Source organism: Aythya marila (genome assembly GCF_965140915.1).
Source record: "Aythya marila genome assembly, chromosome: 7".
NCBI lineage: Eukaryota > Metazoa > Chordata > Aves > Anseriformes > Anatidae > Aythya > Aythya marila.
In genome coordinates this window covers 29,468,768-29,491,238 of record NC_139048.1, presented here as the reverse complement: position 1 = coordinate 29,491,238, position 22,471 = coordinate 29,468,768, and the positions used below count along the sequence as shown (strand labels likewise).

The window sequence follows — 22,471 nt, the reverse complement described above, 5'->3', positions numbered from 1 at the left end:
TTTATCACTACATAATGTTATATGAATTTACTAAACTGTTACCAGCAAGTACAGCAGAACATTTCTAAATCACATTTATAAACCTGAAATCCATTCTTCATTGCCTTCAGTTTTGCACATCAGAGCACATACGTTGACAGAGCAAAACATCAGAAAACATCTCCCCTCTCCCTAGTCAAAGTATGTGTACAAATCTTCATGGTACAATGCCACCGTGCAGCAGTGGGTCTTCCAGAGAAAATTAAATAGCAGCAAACCCTCATTACAATGAATAACAAACCAAAAAGCACAATTTCATAAAGTTTATAATATGTGGGACTTAATGAGAGACCAGTTAAGAAGATTCTACTCTACTCACATCAGAGGGAAAAATAAAAAAATAAAAAGAGCATTAAAATGCCTCAAAAAGCAGGATCATACCAAATTACAAGTATTCAAACATCTATCTGTACAGTAGTTTACCATCTTTAGTAAATGGCACCAGATTTCAAGTGGTAACGTGAGAAAAAAATAGTAACATTTCAAATTTTGCCTAGAAGCAAAATTTCTACCTTCATTATTTGCTGCTACAAGGAAGAAGTAAATGTGAATTGAGCATCGATGAATTTTTAATCTATACATCTTCTGATTTGGTTCGACTCAGGAAGTAGAAAAGATTTTCCATACTCGTTATCTACAGGTTATGTCTACATATAAAAAAATGTGTGGATATATACATTTAATACATACACACACACTCATACGTATATACACCTACTGGTAACAAATCATCTTCCCTCCACACAGGTAACCCAGTGAACCCATGCACCATATCAGAACCTGCTTTAAAGCTACACAGTGTATCGATTATGGGACAAGACACAGGCAGCTGCTCTTGGTCTGAGCTATAATTGTTCCACTTCATGATCTATTATTACGTTTTCAGTTGTGCATGACAACATTGCAATAACTTAGAATTTGTTGTATAAAAACAATTCCAGAAAGAGAACTCCCTTTTTCAGGGAACAACCCCACTCCCACCCCCTTACATTGTTTTTTGTTGATTACAGAATATAAACTAAATCACATCAGAAACTGCAAACGCACTCTTTAGTCTTAATCTAAACTAACATGCATGAAAACATTCTGAAGTGTGGCATCCTTTGATTTTCTCATCTTCTCTATCGCTCTATGGAGATCCTGCTGCTGCACAGGCCGGATTTCGTCTTCATCATGGCTTCAGAAGAATGAAAGAAAAAAAGCAAAACAACGGTTTAGGTGATGTGTGACATCTATTCCTACAATGACAACTTTAGTTCTTGAAAATAGTAATTTGACACAGATCCAACATGACACTGGAAACATGCTTCTATCTGTGCATATAGTCTACCTGCAAGTATGGGAGATAATCAAAGAAAGATCACAGCAAGTAAAGTTAACATGCATGCAAGAGTGTTATCATCATTTAAGGCTGGTAATATAATGCAATGATATTAATTCTTGTTGGTTCATGCAACCTCAAGCTTAACCCCTTGGAACAAATAGTCTTATTTTCATAGTCAAAGCGAATAAAGGTAACTTATTTGTTGATCTTTCTGTTGTACAGTGGCAGTTTGTCAAGAGAGTACCTCGTGCTTTCTGTGAATCATTGCAAGGTTTAAAAAAACCCTCTAAATTTGCAATTCAAATTAGGAAACAAATTCTAATATTTGAACAGCGTGTAGCACTAGAAGTCTTCACAATTGCTATTCAGCTATTGTATTAGAGAAGAAAGGCACATACTTGTCTTCTTCACATGCAGAATTAACGTATTCCCTGACACAGAGGAGTGCTGCATCCCGGCACATTTCTTTCAGATCACTTCCTGAGAAGCCATCAGTCTCTTTAGCAACTTCCAGGAGATCTACATGCCTGTCCACCTGTCCAAAATCAAAAGGTAACAGCTTGAAAACTCCAAAGTCATATACTTCGTTCTACAAGCACAAGATATAATCACCTCTAAGTATTTTTACTTGTCCTAAGGGTTTTCTTCCCCAATCTTGCTTTTTGGGAACTAAAAAGAAATTTATTTGATTAAGTTATGCCTTGAATCCTCCAAGTAGTTCATATCATTAAATGAAACTAATGTTTCATCTAATAAAACCCTAACGTATAAAAGTGAACAGGTAATTGAAAGCAAACCATCACATTGGTATATTCTATTACTGATGAAGTTCCCGCGCAGCTTTGGAAGCCTGTTAGATGACAAAACAGGATGACAGGGATAATGACCCAGTTTCCCAAATGCTCACACAAGTTTCCTACAACAGCTCTGCTTTTTTTTTTTGTGTGTGTGTCTGTGTGTGTTACTGAACAACTGCTCCTGTTTTATACAACCATGAAATATGGAACCTTGAGGCAAAATAACACATCTAATTCCATGCACTGCATTGGACTGAACTTGTTACAGTCAGGACCTTTTACTTATTTATCCAGTTTACACAAGCTCCTTCCAGCATATTTTTCAGTGCCCCACATTTCCTTTTCAAGAAGTTAAAGCCAACACAGTCTAACCAAAAGGCTGAAATTAAGGCGCAACTTCTAAGAGGGAAACTCTTCCATGCAATTGGCTAACTGGTGATAAAGGCAAAGCCCCAGGCATAACTATTGTTATTTTCCCGTTACCAGTCCAACCTGTGGGCTCTGCGGGATAATGCAAGAATGTGCTGACACCCACTAAGCGCTCTTCCAAACCCCACCATCCCTCCCGCTTTTCTTGAAGGACAAAGATCACAGTGATTCTGTCCTACTTGCTCAACCCCGAGCTCATACTGAAGTCCCTGCTCCCTGACTTACAACTCAGGTTTGTGTCTGGAGCCAGCCATCTGCCTCCCCAAATGTGGAAATGAAGGCAGAAGCAGCAGCTGGTTTACACCAAGGTGCCTCCTACAATCACTACAGCTTGGCTGTCTCAGTGCTTTGCTCTAAAGCATCATCCTGCACACAAACACTGAGAAGCCATCAATGGTCAGCTACAGAGCTGCCCAGCCTGGGGCTGACAGCCATCAAGAAAGGGATGCAGCAGTGTACCTGGTTAAGAACAACCAGAAAACCTGCACATTGTGTGGCAGGCATTAACAAGGATTTCCCTTCAACTCATGGAGAAGAAACAAGACTTCAAGACAGGCAGAAAAAACAGTGGGCATGACTACACCCACCATGCCCACTGTTTTTTTTCAAGCCCTTTTTTCAAGGGCTTCCAGGAAGTTTGCTACCCTGGCTGGAAATAAACTGGGCTTGAGAGACCTAATTCCCCTTCCTATGGGATAACCACTGAAGTCTGATTCCATGCAGCCCCAGCAACTGTTACTTGTGTAGCTGTGATTCACTGCCAGATGACTGGTACACTTTACATTATTTCAAGCCCATGTTCAGAAGATGATTTAGGTTTCTCTTCATGGCCATAAGGCCAAGGTGTTTCATTGACAAAGCAACGGAACAACACACTTTACTCACATGCAATGGCTGGCTGCAGTTATTTCAGGAACCCACATAAAGGTCTGTTATTTCGCACACCTTTCCTAACAACTCTTGAAAACAAGTAACGATTTGGAACCACAATTTCCAATAGCAGTTTTAATTTGTTTGAAGCTTTCTGCAAATACGTCATCTTTTCCTCCACAACTTCTTTGGCATTCAGCATGTGTTCTGTTTTCATATGTGTATAGTATTTTGCAAGAAGCAAATATTCCAATGCTATATAAACAATCCAAAATGACCACTTGAAAAAAAAAAATCCTCAGTATCTGCCATTCACAATGATGAGGTATGATTTTTAAACCTCTGAAAAAAAAAAAAAAAAAAAACAACCACTTGTTTTTACTAATGAATGGTATTTACTAATGAATGGTATCTATTAGGATAGACCTCAATCAACAGACACCTTTCAAAATTAACCTAATGAGAATTAGTGCTGCAGACTACATTCTGTAAGACTTCAGTGGCAGGAACCTCTGATAGTACAGGTCCTGTATCCTGCCAGCAGACACTTCCGATGCACTCACAGCTACTGTTCTCCTCATTTTGTAACCCACATGGTGATATGAACACCATATATTATTTGTTAAAACATCCATAGTAGTTTTCCTCTAAAGAAAGTATGAGCCATGGCTCAAAGTGGAAAAAGCAGCACTTCAAAAAAAAAAAAAAAAAAAAAGTAACTCCTCCTTTCTTAATTAGAGCAAACAGACTACAGCTCAAGAAATTCAGTATCTTCCTGGGTGAATACTTCATGATATTCCTTTTATTGATCGAAGCAATTTTCGAACATGATTCACCTTCAGGGAGATGAATATATTATCTTGTTATATGACAAGAAAATGGAGACAGAGAAATTACATAATTTTCCTCAGAGATGGTGATTCACCAAGAAATCCGAGACTACTGCTCTGAATGAAGCTCATACTTAAACCAGTAGACAACTCTATTGCTTTAATCTTACACCACGCCTAAACCACAGAAGATTCTTAAGTTATAATCAGAAATACTCTCGTAGGTCATCTATACCTTACTACAGAACAGCCAATTATAAAACAACTCCAGAGCCTGCACTCATGAGAACAGTAATTCAGCAAATTAACCATTAAAAGAAGTCTACTTACATTTTCATTTTTCAAAATTAGCTTCAAGATTGCTTCTCGTTGTTTCAGAGCCTTAAACAAAAGAGACAAAACTTACCAGAGAACAAAAATAAACATAAGTAGGATCAATACCAAATTTGTTCCGAGTGTGCTTTCAGTTAAATTTCCGTGACAAAAACCATTCCTTCAAATGGGAGACACGATACAACTAAGTAAACCTACGTGACAGTAATTAGGCACACCACGAGGCAAAAACAGATCTAGGGTACTCTCACTCTGGGAGCACGTACAATTAAACATTTGAGCATATACATTTACAGTAACTATAGGGAAAGAGAAAACGCAGTGATATATTTAGTCTGATTTTGCCTTAAATAAAAGCATCTGTCTCTGAGGATTTCCCATAATCTTTAACAAAGGGCAGACTCTCTAGATCTAGAGGATGCTTTCAATACATACTTTGCTAAATCAGATCAAGAGGATAAACTCCTATACTTAAAAAAGCAAAAACACAATAATAAATTTAATTCTACAGATCATGCTTGGGAAGTTTAAGCAATATAAATCACATACCATAATGATCTTGAAAGAAATGGCTAAGCATAGCCTTACTAACAAGCAAAAACAAAAGGCAGCGAATAAACTTTCTTGCATCTCCTAAAAACAAACTTGTCCAAAATTCACTTTCATTGTTAAAACACAAACAAAATCAATAAACTAATTCCATAGACAGTCTGCATCTGACCAGATGACATTCCATCTCAAAAATATTTCTTCTATTTCCCTCTGCCTTGCAGATAATTCTTTATGGGCAATTTGGGGCATTTTCATCCCAAACCTGGTTAAACTGCAACATATTATCTATAAGGTGTTAGGTACTCCATAATAATACTACCTGTGCACACTGTCAATCCACAGCACATAAATTATCTTGGTCCTTGATAAAAGAGTTGTAACCAATCTTGGCCATATCACAAAGTACCACAGACAAGAACAAGAGGTGAGCAGTAAGTGCATGAGCTGGTTGTAGCAGGGTAAGGAAAGTTCCATACCTGTGCCCTAAACGACGCTTCCGACTTTAATTCTAGACCTCGGAGAGGAAACCGGCCTCCAAGGTAATATTCTGAGGCACAGTTACCTGCAGAAAATTCATCCTTCTAATGATTCTTGATAAAAAGATGTGGCAAAATACTAAAATGCACATCCATGCCTCTTACTAATTCAAGGAAAAGCTGAAGATGAGTAAGGTGTCTGAAACCCTATGAACAGACATCACAATAAAGGTAGTTAGTGTGCTACAAATGCTTTGTTTCAAGAAGTATCCACCCACAAGGAGTGAAAGCCTGTGCAAACAAGACAGGTCTGGGAACATGACTACTCTCTTGCACAATCAATAAGAGTTTAAATCCTTCAGTACAGTCTCTAGGTTTCTGCAAAAAAATAATAATTAAGGGTATTTCTGTAGCCAGAAGGGTATACTGACAACCACAATCCATCTTTTTCCAGTATTGATACAAAAATGTCTTGTGGTATCATTACGTGTTCAAAGGCTACTCCAATACCTTGAAAATGATGGCAATAGCAAAAAATAGTAAGGGTAAGATTGTGACAGCTGGCATAAGTGATACAGGCCTGCCTTACTGCCCATTTGTCATAAATTGTAAGGGGAATAAAAAGAGTTTTCCAGATTGCTTGCTATATCCAGCTGTGGAAAGGCTTAAGCAGAATGGAGCTTTTGGTATGCAGATTTCCTGCTTGCTTCTCTTCTTCTTGAAAACTAAGCATCTCATACGCAGAAATTATAAACAGTAGTCAAAATGTACCTGTTTCTTGGCGCCCTCCGACCTGGCTGTCACTCTACCTTGGAGGCAAGTAGCTTGTACTGGTGGGGAAGGGGAACTGCAAAGCACTAAAATAGCCACGCAGCCCATGAAGTGAGCTGCCCTTCATCTCAGTGCCACAAATGTTAAAGTTCTCTGTTTAATATGCTATTTTCTAAGATGCTTCTCCAGAATTGCTCCTTAAGCAGACAATGCACCTTTTGGTTTGTACCCTTCCTGTATCTGCCCAATACTCCCTCATGGAATTCAGCTACCTGGGTTTCCTTGCACTACAAAGAAGACAGCTAATGGAGACATCTGGTGCATTCTGAAAGACAAAACTTCAATAGCAAAGCTGCACTGGAAAACTACATAGTACTGCTAGCACCCAGAGAGAGTATTGAGTACTAACTGCTGTGTGCTGACAAAGGACACACCCTAGTCCTATGCCAAGGACTTCCTTTAGCTACACAAAAACTTACAAGAATAGTTTATTTCATACTTATTTATCTCTCAGCAAGGGAAGATGGACTGATGTCTGTTTCAGAGTGCGGCATCTAAGCCGCTTGACTTTTGTAGACAGAAAAATGGGTTGGAAGTGCTCAGGACACTTAAAGTTATTTCAGATAAAAGAATCAAGGAATCAAGTTTCTATGGGAAACCCCACCTCGAAAAGCAAAGTTCTGTGTACTTCCATGAGACTAAAAACTGATCAACATAATACCCCATCTTTATTTCTCTGGGGAAAAAAAAAAATCCCAGATGGAATTTTGTGCTGATAAAGCCATTTTGTGGCTGATAAAATACCTGCCTGTTGCTCTGATACCAGACCCACTGCTTAAGCAAAGATAACATGACTTACAGGTTGGTTGATGTGAAACCGGGTTGGCATTCTTCTCATGATAGCAGAGTCAAGATCCTGAGGACGGTTGGTAGCTCCCATCACTATTACCTGCATACATCAACAGAAGATGACTAGTTAGCCTGAAGCCTGATTTTAAAAACATCACCATGTTACAGTTTCAAAATCAAACATGTGACTCTTCCACACTTTATCAAGAACATCAGCATTTAAAGAAGTTACATAAGGCTTCTTGGTACTGATTTCAGTAACTGGATTTAAACATGCAGCTCAAGAAAGCATTGGTACCACACAGTACCATCTCAGAGGACATTTTTACATGAGTCTGAAGCCTTCTGATCTCAATCTAGAAGTTCAAACACTAAGCAGTAACCCAGAGCTTTTGCTTACAGCTGCTGGGGATGTTTATTTAGTTCCTCGTGGTCTGGAAGGAACTTGAAAAGAGACATTTTGGTAAGATATGAGAAAATGTTTAATTCTTGTGTTATGTTGAAAAAAAGAAGGGCAATCAGTTCTCCAGAATGACCAAGCTGGCAACTTTTGCAAGCACTAAAATATTGTTGTTGTTGTTTTTTGTTTGTTTTTAAATGTAAAAACAAACGAAACAAAACAACAAACAAACAAAAAAAACCATTAGAAATCAAGAAGAACCTACATGCACTGGTATACTGAAAGAGCAGTACACTAGACCTGTATAAGCCAAGTTCAATACAAGGAGAGTTATTTACCTCATTTGAGTGGATTCCAGTTGTTAGTTTAAGTACAAATTTACTTCCCATTCACATCAACCTTGTTTTCTCATTTGTTATTTTAAGTTATGTACACTGTAAATACTCAGTCACAAAAGTGAAAAATGCCAGGGAAATAAATCTCTTATCAAAACAGCTTCCTGACACCCTTCTGCTCCTTTGTCTGGGGTCACTCTTCCGCAGCCAACAGCTCCTGGCCAGACCAGCTTGTGTTTTCTGCATCAGAGTCACCCTGCCACCTAGAGGCTTATTTATACGGTGGCAAATCGCTACAGTGAAAAAGCCAAAAGGCTCATTTTTAGGTGGGGCTCCAGCGGTCTTAATCACAGCTGTCTAGTAAGGGTAATGCATGCAAGTTCTGTGGTCATGTACGCACGTTGAGCACTTCCTGAGCCCAAGCTGTCTCTTGCAAAGAGGCACTGCTGTACCCATGCTGTGCTTCCCAAGGGCCTGTGCTAGTGCCCAGTATTGCACCTTAAGTGTTTTTCCCTCATACAGAGCTGAGGAGCCTTCCCAGAACGGTCTGTGCCTGCAGGGTCTGCAAACATGAGCTCCCCCAGGTGTGAACACAGCTGTACGGAGCTCCCCTGCGTGCAGCCTCGAGCAGTGCAACCCTGTTTTCCAGGCACTGTGCCTGAAGTTCCATATGGACTCAAGACTACTTCCTCAGCAGGTTGAGCCCATCATAGCTTAACACACTCTTCAGGTGCAATCAACACAGGAACAAGTAACGCTAATTATAGCACTTTACAATTTTCTCATAACAGTTGGAATTTTTGTTACAGTAACAAAAGCCAAATCTAGTCCTTATTCAAAGGAAATCTGTTTGGTGAGAATCAGACAGGCAACCCAAATCTCCCAAGTAAACATTTGTAATGAACACGAGAGTCCAGTGAGCTGGCTGTCAGAAATCAGACAGCACAAATGTCAAAACCACTGCTGAAAGAACACTTCCTGAATAGCAATGACATCCAAGGGAGGAGCCTGAAACATGGTATTGAAACAAAACACTCCCACTGAAAAACTCCCCAGAAACCTCAGTCAGCCACAGCATCTTCACTCAATTGTTGCACGGCATTTTACTGCAGCAACTTCCTACCATGCAGAGGCATACATGTAAGGGACAGCAATAACTTGTTCAAGCTCAGCATGCTGAACCCAAGTGGTCACTTATTGGAAAAGAGGTATTTCAAGAGACATTCAAACATTGGAAGGAATGTATGCTTGCAAGATCATCTTAGCTTCCACTAAAATATTCATACCACTAGCCTCCCACTAGCAGTAAGCAAACACTCTGCTTTAAAGCTTCTATGCACATCTATTCAGTGTCTTCTAACCATTTAAAGAAAAATCCCCTGAAAAACAGTCTTTACTATATGCTTGAGAGAGCAAGAAGAATAATTTTTATAAAGAAAAAAATGATGGGGTTCAGAGGATCAGAACTCATTCACAGATTAAAAACTCAGAACAGATTTAAAAACTTGAAAATTAAGTATTTGGAGAATAACCATCCTTTTTAAAGGCCTGAAAAAGATTGCTCCAGGTAACACTTCAAAAACATGGAGCAGGCTCTCTTCTATGCAGCATGCAAGTCATGTTTCCTGGGTGGGAGTTTTTTTTTTTTTTTTTTCTTTTTTTGTCTTTTATTGTTCACAAGGTGTTTTTCAAAGCAGTTTAAAATTCCCAATTTTGGCAGCTCAAACTTTACAGCTATATTTTTGAGACTTAAGACACTTCAGAAAATAACAGCTCTTAATTTAAAACAAAACACTTACAGAAACAGTCTTCTCAAGAAGAAACACAATCTATTAATCCATCTCATCCCCATAATTCATGGGTAATCACTAATAGGTAAAGAAACTCTTTCAGCAATTACTACACATGATCTGCTACTCTTCCCAAATGATTCAACGCACAAAAGATGAGATAACAGAATCACACTGCTTTTCTTGCCATCCTCTTCACTTACCTGGCAGTTATAATCAGTGTCCAGTCCATCCCACAGACTCATGAACTGAGCTTTCATCATAGCTGTAGCTTCATGGTCAGAACTCGAACGACTTCGTAAGAAGGAATCTGTATTAAAGGAATCAGTGAAACAGCTGACTTTCAATCCTGCCACTGAAACTATGCTGTTTGGTTTCTTATGTGCAGACTGATTCTACTCTCTGTCTTACAAGTACTTTTAAAATGAATGCTGTCAAGAAAGGGAAAGTATTTATTACAACGAATAGGATAGTGGAATTTTACCACATTTTTAAGCACATCTTTTAAGTTATATCACATACGTATGTAACTATCACATGGGACTGTCCCAAATCTTGTGATCCAAATTTTCATTTTCCTGAATGGAAACTTAACTTTCACCTCAATTTCTTATGCAGAGATGGAAGCATTCAGAGTCTGGCAAGTTAGAAATCACCAAAGCACACAAGAACAGCAAATTGCAGGACTGATATGAAGTAGGCTATATACTTCGCTATGCAGAGCTCTAGCTTTGCTACAGGTTGCCTTAAGAATTTCCAGCAGCTATGGAAAAGCACATTTTTCATACCTATAGGAAGGAAAAAAAGCATCCTATGAAAGTAGCCTCTTTGATGCTCCCTTTCCGCAAACTGCAAAACACACTGTTAAATGCCAATGATATGAATAAATGAACAATTTTAACTAGACTGCTTACAGCAACTTAAATACTAATGTGACAAGCTCTAATGCACTGAACAACTGGCAACTTCGCTGCCTTCCTAGCCGAAGTTCCCCTCCTACTTCCGTAGCCTGTCTAATTAGATTATTATTCCTGAGCTCTTCTAATCCCATATTTTATTTCCCATTATGTGCCCTCATGGAAAAAAGTTATTCAGTGTTGAAATGTATCTGGTGATAGCTTTCCCTTTATAAAGAAAGGCTTTCCACACGAATCTTAGCCTAACCAAAAATAAGCAGCAACTTGTTCTACTTGTAATTTCCTCCACTAGCAAATAAAAAAAAAAAAGAGAAATAAACGAAGTACATTGTTTTTCCTACTATGTCACCATTACTTTTCAATACTACTTTTATTACTAAACTTTGTTCCATTATCAGTCTTTTAAGAAACAGGTGACAACGGCTCAATATAACCATCAACTCAAACCTACAGCCTAATGCCACTCTGCTACAGTTACTTAAAAAACACAGATTTTTACCTATTTCATCAATAAAAATGATGGATGGTTGGAGCTTTATAGCAAGGGAGAAGACAGCAGCAGCCAGTTTTTGAGACTCTCCATACCATTTGTCAGTCAGCGTTGAAGGCTGGAGATTAATAAATCGACAGCCTGCTTCCTTTGCTGTAGCCTTGGCGATCAATGTTTTGCCACAACCAGGAGGGCCATAGAGAAGTACTCCTGAAAAAGTCACAGTGTTAATGTTCTCTGGTTGCAGTACAGAAAACATGTTTTGGCACAACAGACATGAGAGGGTCCAGGCTTGTATTTTGTCCAAGTTTTAAAAGACAAGACATCAAGTTATACAGTGCTCCATCAAATCAAACACAGACATTTTAGTTATTTCAGAGAGCCTTATTTTAAGATTAAAGCTAAGACTGTCCAAAAGTGGATGAATATGGTGAAATTTAGAGGAAACTTGTCTGAGAGATGACTGTTTTATTACAGGGACTGTAAATGTAATGTAATATTAAAAACATTTTTTATAAGCATTTGATAAGCCTTATTTACAGTTCATTTCAATTTTGCTGAGAAAGTTTAGCACAAAGGGGTTAAACAAAAATAGAGCCCACAAACATTTTAAACAAATCACACACAATAAAAGCATGACATCTCATGTTATTTTTAAAACTTTTCATATTGAAAGAAACTTGTCATATTGAAAGAATTCACAGTAATATTTTTCTAACATAGTTGTAAAGAAAACAATGTAAAAAAAAAAAGGTCAATTCTGAAAAAAAAAAATTACCTTTTTTTTCTGCTTATGCAATTGATGACCACAAGAATAACTAATCTGAAAAAATGATTTCCTATTAACATATGATGCAAGTGACTATGAAAACAGGAGAGCTTGTCCTATATGGAAAGTATGCTTTAAAATATAAATAAATACAAAATAAATTTCCCTTTCACTTATTAGATCATGACACTAAAATAATTTTCCAAACAGTTTCAGTTTGTGACTTAAACAGATAGGAGCCTGGAAAAAGCTAAACTAGTTATAGAACTGTTTCGTTTTTCATCTTTTTGTTCACAAAACAAGGAAGAGACGGTTACAGATATGCAATTAATACAGACAGTAATTAATTGTTTTCAGAAAATTCCAGGGATCAGAACGTTAAAAATAAACTTTCTTATTGTGTGCAACATTTTAGATTTAAATTCTTTGTTTTCTGTAACATGCAACAAATATGGCCAGAAGCTTTCTAGTGCAGATGGTCCAATTTCCGTTTTACTGTTGGAAATTTAATTTGTCACCCAACAGTTTCCTTACTGCCTCAATACTGTCCAATTCAACTCCAACAAAAAAAAAAAATCAATGGATCTCCAAAATGAAAATGGTATGTCTGTCTCTGAATGACTGGAATTTCCATAACTAGAACAAAGACCAACATTTTAAAGACTAGAGAGCTTTGTAAAACATTAGCTTAAAACAAGTTTTCGTGTTTATAACTTACATTTCCATGATACCATAAAAATATTAATAAGTGTACAAAGTTGTACAGTAGAGTTATAGCTCACCTTGGTCAAAAGGCAAAATGAGGTATAAAAATAATCCACAATTTAGGCAATTAAAAATGCAGATTACATAGATTAATTCATCAAAATGCAACTAAAATCAATTATCACTTCGTAGTTAAGATAAAACATTCACTAAAATTTGAATTCATGGCAGTAGAAGAGGAAAAACCCTTAGGTTCAGACCTAATTGTTACAATTTGGATAACTGTCAACCCACTTCCTCTTTCTTTTCTAGGTAATTCTAACCTTTCTCTTTTTATTATTATTATTTTTTAAATACCAGCATATGAATTCATAACATTTCCTTCCTACCTTTTGGTGGTTGTAAGAGCCTGGAATTCTCAAACAAGTATTTCTTCTTGATGGGCAAGATGACAGTGTCTTTCAAATCTGTAATAACATCATCTAGGCCTGCTATATCATTCCAGGTTACCTGATATGGAAACACAGTATTAGAAATTATTGAGGGGGATAAGAAATTAAAAGAAAGTTGAAAGAAAGCTTTATTCTTCATGATGCTACCTTAGTTTCAAACTACAGAAATATTTTCTGTGTATTTTTATGGATACGTATATATGCCAAATATCATCCAAATAACAACAACAACAAAATAGTATCTTCCATGTCCAAAGTGCTTTTATAGGAATAAAATGGAAAACAATTTCTTACGTGCATGCTTAGTGGGTCTACAAGATGTGCAGCGATACTCATTTCATATTCAGTAAGCTTGACATTTTTCACTCCGATTTGCTTCATTAGCTTTTCAGCCTAAGGGAAATAAAACACCAAGAAAATCAGAGGAACAAATACATAACAATTCAAAAATATTTTTAAAGAACTGCTACTTGGAGTCTGAAGGTTAGAAATAAGAACTATAAGCTTCTCAGTAAGTCACATTTGACAAGAAACTAGATCTTTGTGAAGAGGAAAGCTCTGCTATTTCCAAATGTCTTGCTGTCACCTGAGCAAAACTAAATCACGTCTCAGTTCCCATCAGGTAAGTGTCACACCAACCCTCCCACTGCCCCAGACCTACAAGTCATTTATTATAACCTGAAAAGCTACCAAAACAAACATTAACACACTGACTTTGCTGATCAGAACAGGGCTAGCACACAGGTAACCTCAGTACACTTCCATAATATGTGAGTTTCCAAAGCTGATAGAGACATGTTACACTTAAAAAAAAAAAAAAAAAAAAAAAAAAAAAAGCCAAGGAGTCCTTAATTCTTTAGAAACTTTGTATAGGATTCAGACAAACTGCCTGAAACTTGTTATTAAAGAGAACTCTATAGTTCCTTCACATGCTTATATTATCTTCATATCCCTACAAATAACACACATACACTTTAATGGAAAATATCATTTGTGTCATTGTAAAAAGCAAACACCCAACCTTCTGTCCCCAACACCACTGTATCATTGACAGAGAATGATGTATTTTCAAGGAAACAAAAAAAGATACTGTACAGAGGCCAGTCATTCTTTCTATGTATTCAATGTTGTTTTTTTTTTTTTTTTCCCCCAATTTAAAAGGAAAAGTCATTTATTGTGTCAACACACTTTCGCAATTCAGTTTCTCTTTACACTCAAACTTGTGGTTAGGTCTGACATGATTTTGGGATATTGCAGCCTTATATAATAGCTGGCAGTAGCACAGATTGTGAAAGCTGATTTTTAAAATGAGGCTTTTTCTTTTTTTTTTTACTGAAGACTTCATTAAAAACAAACAAACAAACAAAAAAACCCACAACACTTAAGTTGCTCAAAACTGCAGTTTGGATTTTTGAAATTTGTGTCAGACAGAAGCAAAAAAAGTTGAAGCGACATTTGCTTCAATACTTTCCAAAGGAAACCTTCGGCGTTTGGTTCAGAAATGCACCTAAATCTTCTCTGAGAGCATTAACTCCCATGAGCATCTCATTCAAGTACAGCATAAGGAATGAGGCTTGTCACTTTTCTTCTCCCATTTGCAAGGCATTTTGACTGCTGCTGGGTGGAGAGAAAAGGTGCAAACCATTCCTAAAAAGGCATTTGTACAGCAGTGTCCCTCATTGTCACGAGTAATTAAGTTATTTCTGGTCAAGGTTTTAAAAAGCAACTGAGAGCATTATTTAATGCAACTGCTGCTTAGCAAAGCTGTCAGAAGCAGAAGAGGTATTGAGACCACACACTTGCACATAATTAGAGAGGCAACATCAAACTGCAGTTCAGCAGTTTTTCTAAAACTAAAAGCTAAACCCTTAAACTTGTTGTAAAATGTAAATACTGAAAACACTAATAGCTTGGATCCTGAGATTTACTAAAATAAAATACACATCTGGTTTTGTTGATTACTTCAGTGGTTATTCCCAGTCCAGTTTACAGTTAGCAGATTTCTCTGTCTGAGCAGTAATAAATGAAACAGTATTTCACAAAAGTACTTACGAATAAAATCCTACCTGTTTCTGAGCTTCTACTTTTTGCTTTCTGGTTGGATCAATGGCATCAACCATCCATTTAATGGTAAAGTACGTTACAGCACCAAATATCGTTAAACGAAAAATTAATCCGACCACTTCATTCCGGCTCAGGGGGCGTGAGAAGGTTTCAGCATGTACCATTTTGCCTTTTAACACTAAATGAAAAAAAAGCAATGGAGAGAGAGAAAGAAAAAAAAAAAAGTAAAACTGAGAAGATGTCTACCTTAGTTTTCATAAAATGGTGTTTAAATATATTTCCAGGCAGACAGAGAGCATGAAGTTTACCACGTAGTTATCATGAAGTACCTGAACAACAGCACAGTGCCAATACATAAAACTGGGTAAGGTTAAAACATGAAGCGCTAAGTATAACGATGACATGGTTTCACTTCCACTTCCAGGAAGCAGAGGGCAAAGGACAACAGCAATCTGAGGCCTAATTTCTTGACTGATTACATACAAAATGGTCTCCATCTCAGTCTTCCGTTAAGAAATCAGCATTCCTTTCAGCTCCATAATACTTTGCTAAGAAAGATCACTTTATTTCAGCGTCAAGCTTGCATTCCCATTAAAACTGAAGTTATCTGACTGTTATTGGCCTAAGAATATTGGCCTAAGAAAATTGGCCTCCTTTGTCATGGAGACAAAGATAAATACATTACTTAAACTAACTGTTGTGTTTTATTTTTTTCCCTAAGAGGAAGCTTTAAGGAAAGGCACTGAATTGTCACATCCAATGAAGATTGACAATTTCTATTCAGATATAATGAGGTTAAGAGCTGGAGCCTGCACCTAGCAGAATGTATTATTCTGTGTTAATAATAACCCTGGAAAACTGAAAAAGCTGGATGTGGCACAGAGTTATCAAGGGACAAGGCTGGCTGCTGCACCATCCAGAAAGTATAACACCTTCACATTACAGTAGTGTGCTGCAGAGAGGAAAATTCTTCCTAAACCATACAAAAACGCCTTAAAAATTGGGGTCCTCTTCCCTTAATCTACTTTCCACTGAATTTGTGGGTTTCCATACAAGAATGCCTATAGTCCTACTCATTCACTGCCTGATTTTCCTGCTGCAAGGGCAATTCCTTTTGGCAGCTTTATCCATTCCTTGGCTAACCTCCAAACAGAGCTGTCAGCCAGGGGAAGGCTGGACTACCCAAATATCCTTGAATTCCCCTGCTCTTGGCTAGTAGTCACATTATGTTGACCCTGTATTAAAATAATGGCAACAACAGTGCCATACCATGGACTTTCTTTGCAAAAAATTGCAAATACAAATTCCAATGCTGGAATCAGTAGAAGCATCCTGACACATTCACCCAAGTCAGTCAAAAGCTCACTGCTATATTCCAGCGGCGACCACCAAAACAATTCAGTTGGTTTTTTTTGTTGTTTTTTTTTTTTTTTTTTTTTTTAACACCCTTCACCCCCTAAATTCTAGGAATTAAAAAAATTAAGATCGTTTCTGCACGTATCTACTTGGAAATCAAATAAAATTCGCCTGTTTAGCATCTAAGCAAGTCATGGAAGCCAGTAGATTCAACACATTCTATTAAGCTTGATTTATTAAAACAAAAAGGCTATATATTCACTGAACAAGAAAACTGGGCCCCAACACCCCTAAAAACATCCAAAACAACCAATAAGGCCAGCAAACAGCCCAACCAACACCACGTCTCTCACCCAAACCTTGCCGAACAGCCATTTTAAGGGAAAGGGTACGCTCAAAACCCTCGCCTCAACTTTCCCGGCGTGTCCTCTCCTCAGCGGCGGCTGCGGCACGGGGAAGGCGAGGGCAGCGGTCGGGCAGCTCTCTGCAGCCCCGCACGGCTACCGGCACATCCCCACCCTCAGCGGGGGACAACGCCTCCTTCCTCCCCCGCGCCCCCCGTGCTCGCACCGAGAAGCTTCTCGGCCGGAACGCGGCACCGGGCCCGGGCCCGGGCCCGCCGAGGACGCGCCGAGGGCAGCGGGAGGGCCGTGCCGGGCCGGCTGCCGCGACCTTGCCGCCGCCGGGCGGGTGTCGCCGAGGCGGCCGCGGACCCGCTCGCTCACCCACCTGCCCGCCCCTCCGGGCCGGTGTCTGCGACGCGCGGCTCCCAGCGCGGCGGCGGCCGTCCAGGCGGAGGCGGAGGAGGAGGAGGAGGAGGAGGAGGAGGAGGAGGAGGAGGAGGGGGGAGGGGGGAGGGGGGAGGGGGGAGGAGGAGGGGGAGGTGGCGGCGCGGCCCCGAGGTTCCCCGCTCCGGCCGGCTGCCGCCGCCCCGCACAAAGGTTCCGCCCGCCGGGCAGCGCCGCTAACGGCCGGCGGCCCCGGCTGGGAGCGGCCCTCGGCTCCTCGCTTGGGTACCGCATGGTCGTGCTGAACGTGGACAGTTCACGAAAATTCAGCTTTCTTCACGCGCCTTCCAGGCCCCTGTCCTCTCACATTTCGAGTTTTTGCCGCAATTCAACGTCCCACGCCACAGAACACCACAGGTGGCCAGTAACCAAGGCAGTGCGGCACAGGAGGTCATGGCCATCGTGCAATGATAAAATGGCACAATTGTCCAGTATATACAGATACGGATATATAAAAACATATAGAATGACAAAAAAAAAAATGTATGTTTAACAAATGGATCAGTTTCTGAACTCTCCTCACTCCTAGAGCTATCAGTGTAGATGGGCCACCTGAATTTCAAGATACACACGTTTACAGAAAAAAAATAAATCTTAAAAATGTGTAGGAAATAGTAATCTTGGTATCATTCAAGAAATAAAAAATTCCACACTATCTCAGTTCTGAACTGACCGGTAAAGAAGTAAATAAGCAGCCTAACCAGGAAGTACAAAATATCTACCTAAAATAAAACTGATTAGGAAGAGCTATTGATTGGTCGGTTAAATAGTAGGTATGTGCTGCAGCTTCCCAGCACCAGGGCAGTGTTTTCCTGCAGGATTGAGCCAATTGAGGGAGCTGGAATCAAGCTGGGACGGATATGCAAGAAAACCTGCATCAGGATGGGAGTCCAGCCAAGTGCCTGCAGAGGAACCCAGTACTTCCAGAGGTTGAAATGTCCTCCATCCATTAAGAAGCTATGGTGGTAATTCTTCCTTTATATTCCCAGTGATGTCTTTCATGTCGATTCCATGTTAATTACTTTATACATCCTTTTTTGTTGTTTTCCCATTACGTGGCCTGTTTTTTTGTTCTAACTTTTCTTTAAACGTTATTCTACATCCTGTTGCATTTGGCTATTCTCACTTTTCCTGGTTTATAACCTAAGGTTTTTTTCCAGTACTTGCTTTTTCTTCCTGCTGCTTTCAGGTTTGCTTTCTGAAGGATCAGTTTAAGCTCCTCCCATAATAGCAGAATAACCCCAAGCCCTCGGAGCAGCATCTGTTTTTAAAAGGAAGCCATTTATTTATCACTGAACTTGTAAAACTTTCATAGCAAAGATGTGTCTTTGTCTTGAAGAAATGTTGTTTGGATTGGACCTCAGGAGGTCCCTTGTCCAGGGTAAAATTAGGGAATGTATAATTCAACCATATCTATACTTTCACTTAGAAGGTGTATGCAAACAGAACAACCCAAAGCTTGCAAGTTAACATCAGTTGGCTGATTTCAGATGCTACTGGGATACATCAGAATTAAGATCATCTACATTTAATAATTAATGAGCAGTTTATTTAGAAGTACTGAGGTAAAAGACTTTCAAAAAATTCCAATTTGCATTGCAAATGAAAATAGTAACTTCAAACAATGTATCAGGAAAATGTTGAGAAACAGGTTAAAACAAGGAGATCTTTCTAGTGAATGTGATTACTCAGATGTTTTGGCAAATTGTATTTTGTTGTCTTCTACCCTTCTGCTCTTTTTTTTTTTTTTTTTTTTTTTTGTGTGTGTGTGATACAGCCTTATGACTATGTTTTATTCTTACCTGTAATTCATACATTGTTCAAGGACTTGATAACAAAATTCAGCTAGCTCACTTGGAATTCTGTTTTTCAAGAGCTTTTTATACAACAGTATTTTCTTATGAAGCATTTTTAACTGTCATCCCTTGTACACAAATGCAGGAACTACTTCACCTACAGACAAGTCAACTGTGTGCCTACTGGGTATAACAGCCTGTGGAACAGATCTGCTGCTTCTGGTCTTTAATTTCTTCTTCACCACACCTGTTCCATGCAGTGTCACCTCAGGTAAAGTATGTCACAGCTGATCTGTCTGTACTGAATACCCAGGCATTCTCTGCAGTGACCCAAGTGGGATGTGATCTGCCCCGTCGAAACCATCTGACATTACATCAGTGGTGTTTTCATCATTAAATCAATACACGAAAAAAATACTCAAGTTCTCAAAATGATTGTGATTTTACCAGAGTAGTTGCATGAGAAATTTCAGTTTGTTTCTACTTATTAGATCAATATAACCTACATTAACAACAACAATAACAAAAAAGGTTTTGAAACAACTTTAGCTTCTTCAGCAGTACTGGAGGTTTCTCTTTTATTGTTCTGTGTGCTATAGCTCTCCCAAATAAGAAATGTATTTTATCAGAAAATAAATGTATCAATGTCTAAATTGATTTACAGAAGGACTTCCTTTTTCTGCTGCTTCTCCAACCTTTAATGGATGATTATCTTATAGACAGTATCTATTTTTTAAGTCTGTGTAGAACAGGTGAACAGTTTCCCCTTGATGATTTAATAGTGAAGTAGATATAATCAGTGATGCTGACAGCTTTATTATTTATTTGAGGCTTACACTAGTTCTTATAATTGTCCCTCTTGAATAGGAAAAGGATAATCAATCATTTCACTGCAAGCATTTCGTGCACTAGGCAAATACTATTGTGTTTGAATCACCGATATTGTAGGAAAATATTTAGGACCCTTCTGTTTATTCTCCCACTCTTAAAAAATGACATCTGTTTTGTTGCAATTAAGGATAAATGCAAACACACACTAAAGTAATAAAACCTACATTTTCTCACTGCTATTTGACAGCTCTAGCATGAACCTTTGAAAGAAATCCTCTGATGAATTACATGTAAAAAATTTTTAATGAGTGATACAATTTTTCAGAAGTCAAGCAGGGTCAGGTTGAAGGTGAGGTTGATGTCTCACTGATACTCTGTGGAATCCATATGTTGCATTGGGCTCTGTTTTTTTTCTCACAATACTGAGAGACTATTATTCCTTGAACAAGTATTTCTTTAAAATGGTGGGAAATACCAAATTCATCCTGCTTTACTAAACAGTTTCAAAACCTTTATGTTTTCAGCCTTCATCTCAACATTAGGACTTACTCTCAAACCTGATCCTACTAATGCCCCCATACCTTTAGTGTAACTGGAGCTCTCCCTGTTTGCAGAGATCTGACCTTGGCGAGGCGTTTCCACGCACCAAGCTGATGTGGAGCTGCTTAGTGCAGAGCCATGAGACACTATCAGCCTACCGCTGACTGTGTGTCTTTCCAGTGTTAATGAGAGCTGGGCCTTAGTTTTCAATTGATATCTTCCTGTAAAAGTATGTCTGAAAGAAAAATGAACTGGAAATCATGGGTTTATACTGGGGGAAAAAAAAAAAAAGTGTGGCAGCTGCAGTTGCCCAAGCATTTGGCGTCCCTTGGCTACTTCAGATCACACAGCATGCTTCCAACTCAAGGACTCGTCTAGAAATTGGCAACCTAAGTTGCAACTCTTTCAGCACACTTTTTCAATTTGGCTTTTGCAGCTGTGGGAAAATATAAATAACTTTTTTTTTTTTTTTTTTTATTAACATCAAAAAAAAAGGAGATTGCAAATTTCCCCCAAAATTGTAAAATTTCAAATCCAAAGAATGGATGACCTGGCTGGAATACAGAACTAGAAGGTCTCCACAGGGACCTATCGTAGTTTGAAGACACACTACAGGAGTTAAGATGAAGGCCACACAGCGTGCTGGTTCAATTTTGACCATTGAGTGCTTTGCTATGAAATGTGGTTGAGTCACCATCCCTGGAGGTCTTTAAAAAGCGTTTAGATGTAGAGCTTACTGATATGGTTTAGTGGACTCTTCTGGGTTTTGCCAACTTGCAGATCAAAGACTTCCAAGTTAGAGGTTGTATTGTATTTTGTAGCCAATTCTTTCATGATTTTGGCCACTTTCTCCTTAAACCCACGTAATCGTTTTGCATCTATGGTATTTTGTAGCAAAGTCACACAATTTAACTTAGTGGAACTGTTAGAGCAGGTCCAGAGGAGGGTGGATGAAACTGTTCAGACGGCTGGAGCACCACTCCTGTGAAGAGAGGCTGAGTGAGCTAGGGTTTTTCAGCCTGGAGAAGAGAAGGCTCCAGGGAGACCTCATTGCAGCCTTCCTGTACCTACAAGAAAGCTGGGGAGGGACTCTTTGTCAGGCAGTGTTGCGATAGGACAAGGGATATTGGCTTTAAACTAGAAGAGTAGGCTCAGATTTCCTCGGTGAGTAGTGAGGCACTTGAACAGGCTGCTCAGAGAAGCTGTGGATGCCCCATCCCTGGCAGTGCTCAAAACCAGGTTGGGTGGGGCTGGAGGCATCCAAGGCTGGTGGGAGACATCAGAACTGGATGGTATTTAAGGTCTCTTCCAACCCAAACCATTCTGTTGTTCTATGATTCTATGCTGTGACACTAAATACTTCTCTTTGTTGTTTTGAACCCGTCTCCAGCTAGTTTCTTCTGGAGTCCCTACATTATTATACTGAAGTAATGGCAAAGAAAACAGACCGTGTCAAACTTTTTCAGTAACTGAAGATTTTAGTTAAAGATAACCTCCACATAACTTTTTAAGATTGGACCTCAGCTCTACACAGAATTTAAGATGGAGGCATAACATGGATATTAGCAGTGGCATAGCTATATTCTCTTTCCCTATCCTACTAATTCCTGGCATAGTCGTGAAGTTGGACCGTGAGATTTCAGTGGTGTTTTTTGTTACAAAGATCATCACTGCATGGTTTGATGAAAATCTGTCCTATGTATGTAGCTGGACATCAGGAAGAGAGGGGGCAGTCTTTATACTTAGAGGACTTTCAGAAATGTTTTTAAAGATGTTTTTGATTTGCTAGCCACAACACTATTTGTCTACAGATAACCTCCAAGTCCAGGACCTAAAAGTAGGTTTTGTGGTTTCATTTAATACATTTGAAGTTTGGGAAAGGAACAGTATGATCTTACTCCATACACTAGCTGACCCCAAAATAACTACGAGCTGCCAATGCGATCGGGAAAACAAGGCCCTAAGAAG

The 22,471-nt window shown here is 38.9% G+C and overlaps 1 protein-coding gene across 3 annotated transcripts; it reads right to left on the bottom strand.

The window, feature by feature from the left end:
- Positions 1-287: 287 nt before the first annotated feature.
- ATAD1 (ATPase family AAA domain containing 1) lies at positions 288-17,377 on the bottom strand. 3 transcript variants are annotated; one of them, XM_082764261.1, is made up of 10 exons: positions 17,278-17,377; positions 15,195-15,370; positions 13,423-13,521; positions 13,066-13,186; positions 11,212-11,412; positions 9,999-10,105; positions 7,281-7,370; positions 4,620-4,670; positions 1,762-1,898; positions 288-1,216 (listed from the first exon to the last, which is right to left on the bottom strand). In XM_082764261.1, the coding sequence occupies exons 2-10, from the start codon at positions 15,354-15,356 to the stop codon at positions 1,096-1,098; spliced, it is 1,089 nt and encodes a 362-aa protein (XP_082620387.1). In that variant the 5' UTR covers positions 15,357-15,370; positions 17,278-17,377; the 3' UTR covers positions 288-1,095. The 3 variants fall into 3 exon arrangements, with proteins under 3 accessions (XP_082620387.1, XP_082620388.1, XP_082620386.1); XM_082764262.1 differs by lacking the exon at positions 17,278-17,377 and adding an exon at positions 17,119-17,136; XM_082764260.1 differs by lacking the exon at positions 17,278-17,377 and adding an exon at positions 16,902-17,046.
- Between the last annotated feature and the right edge of the window lie 5,094 nt (positions 17,378-22,471).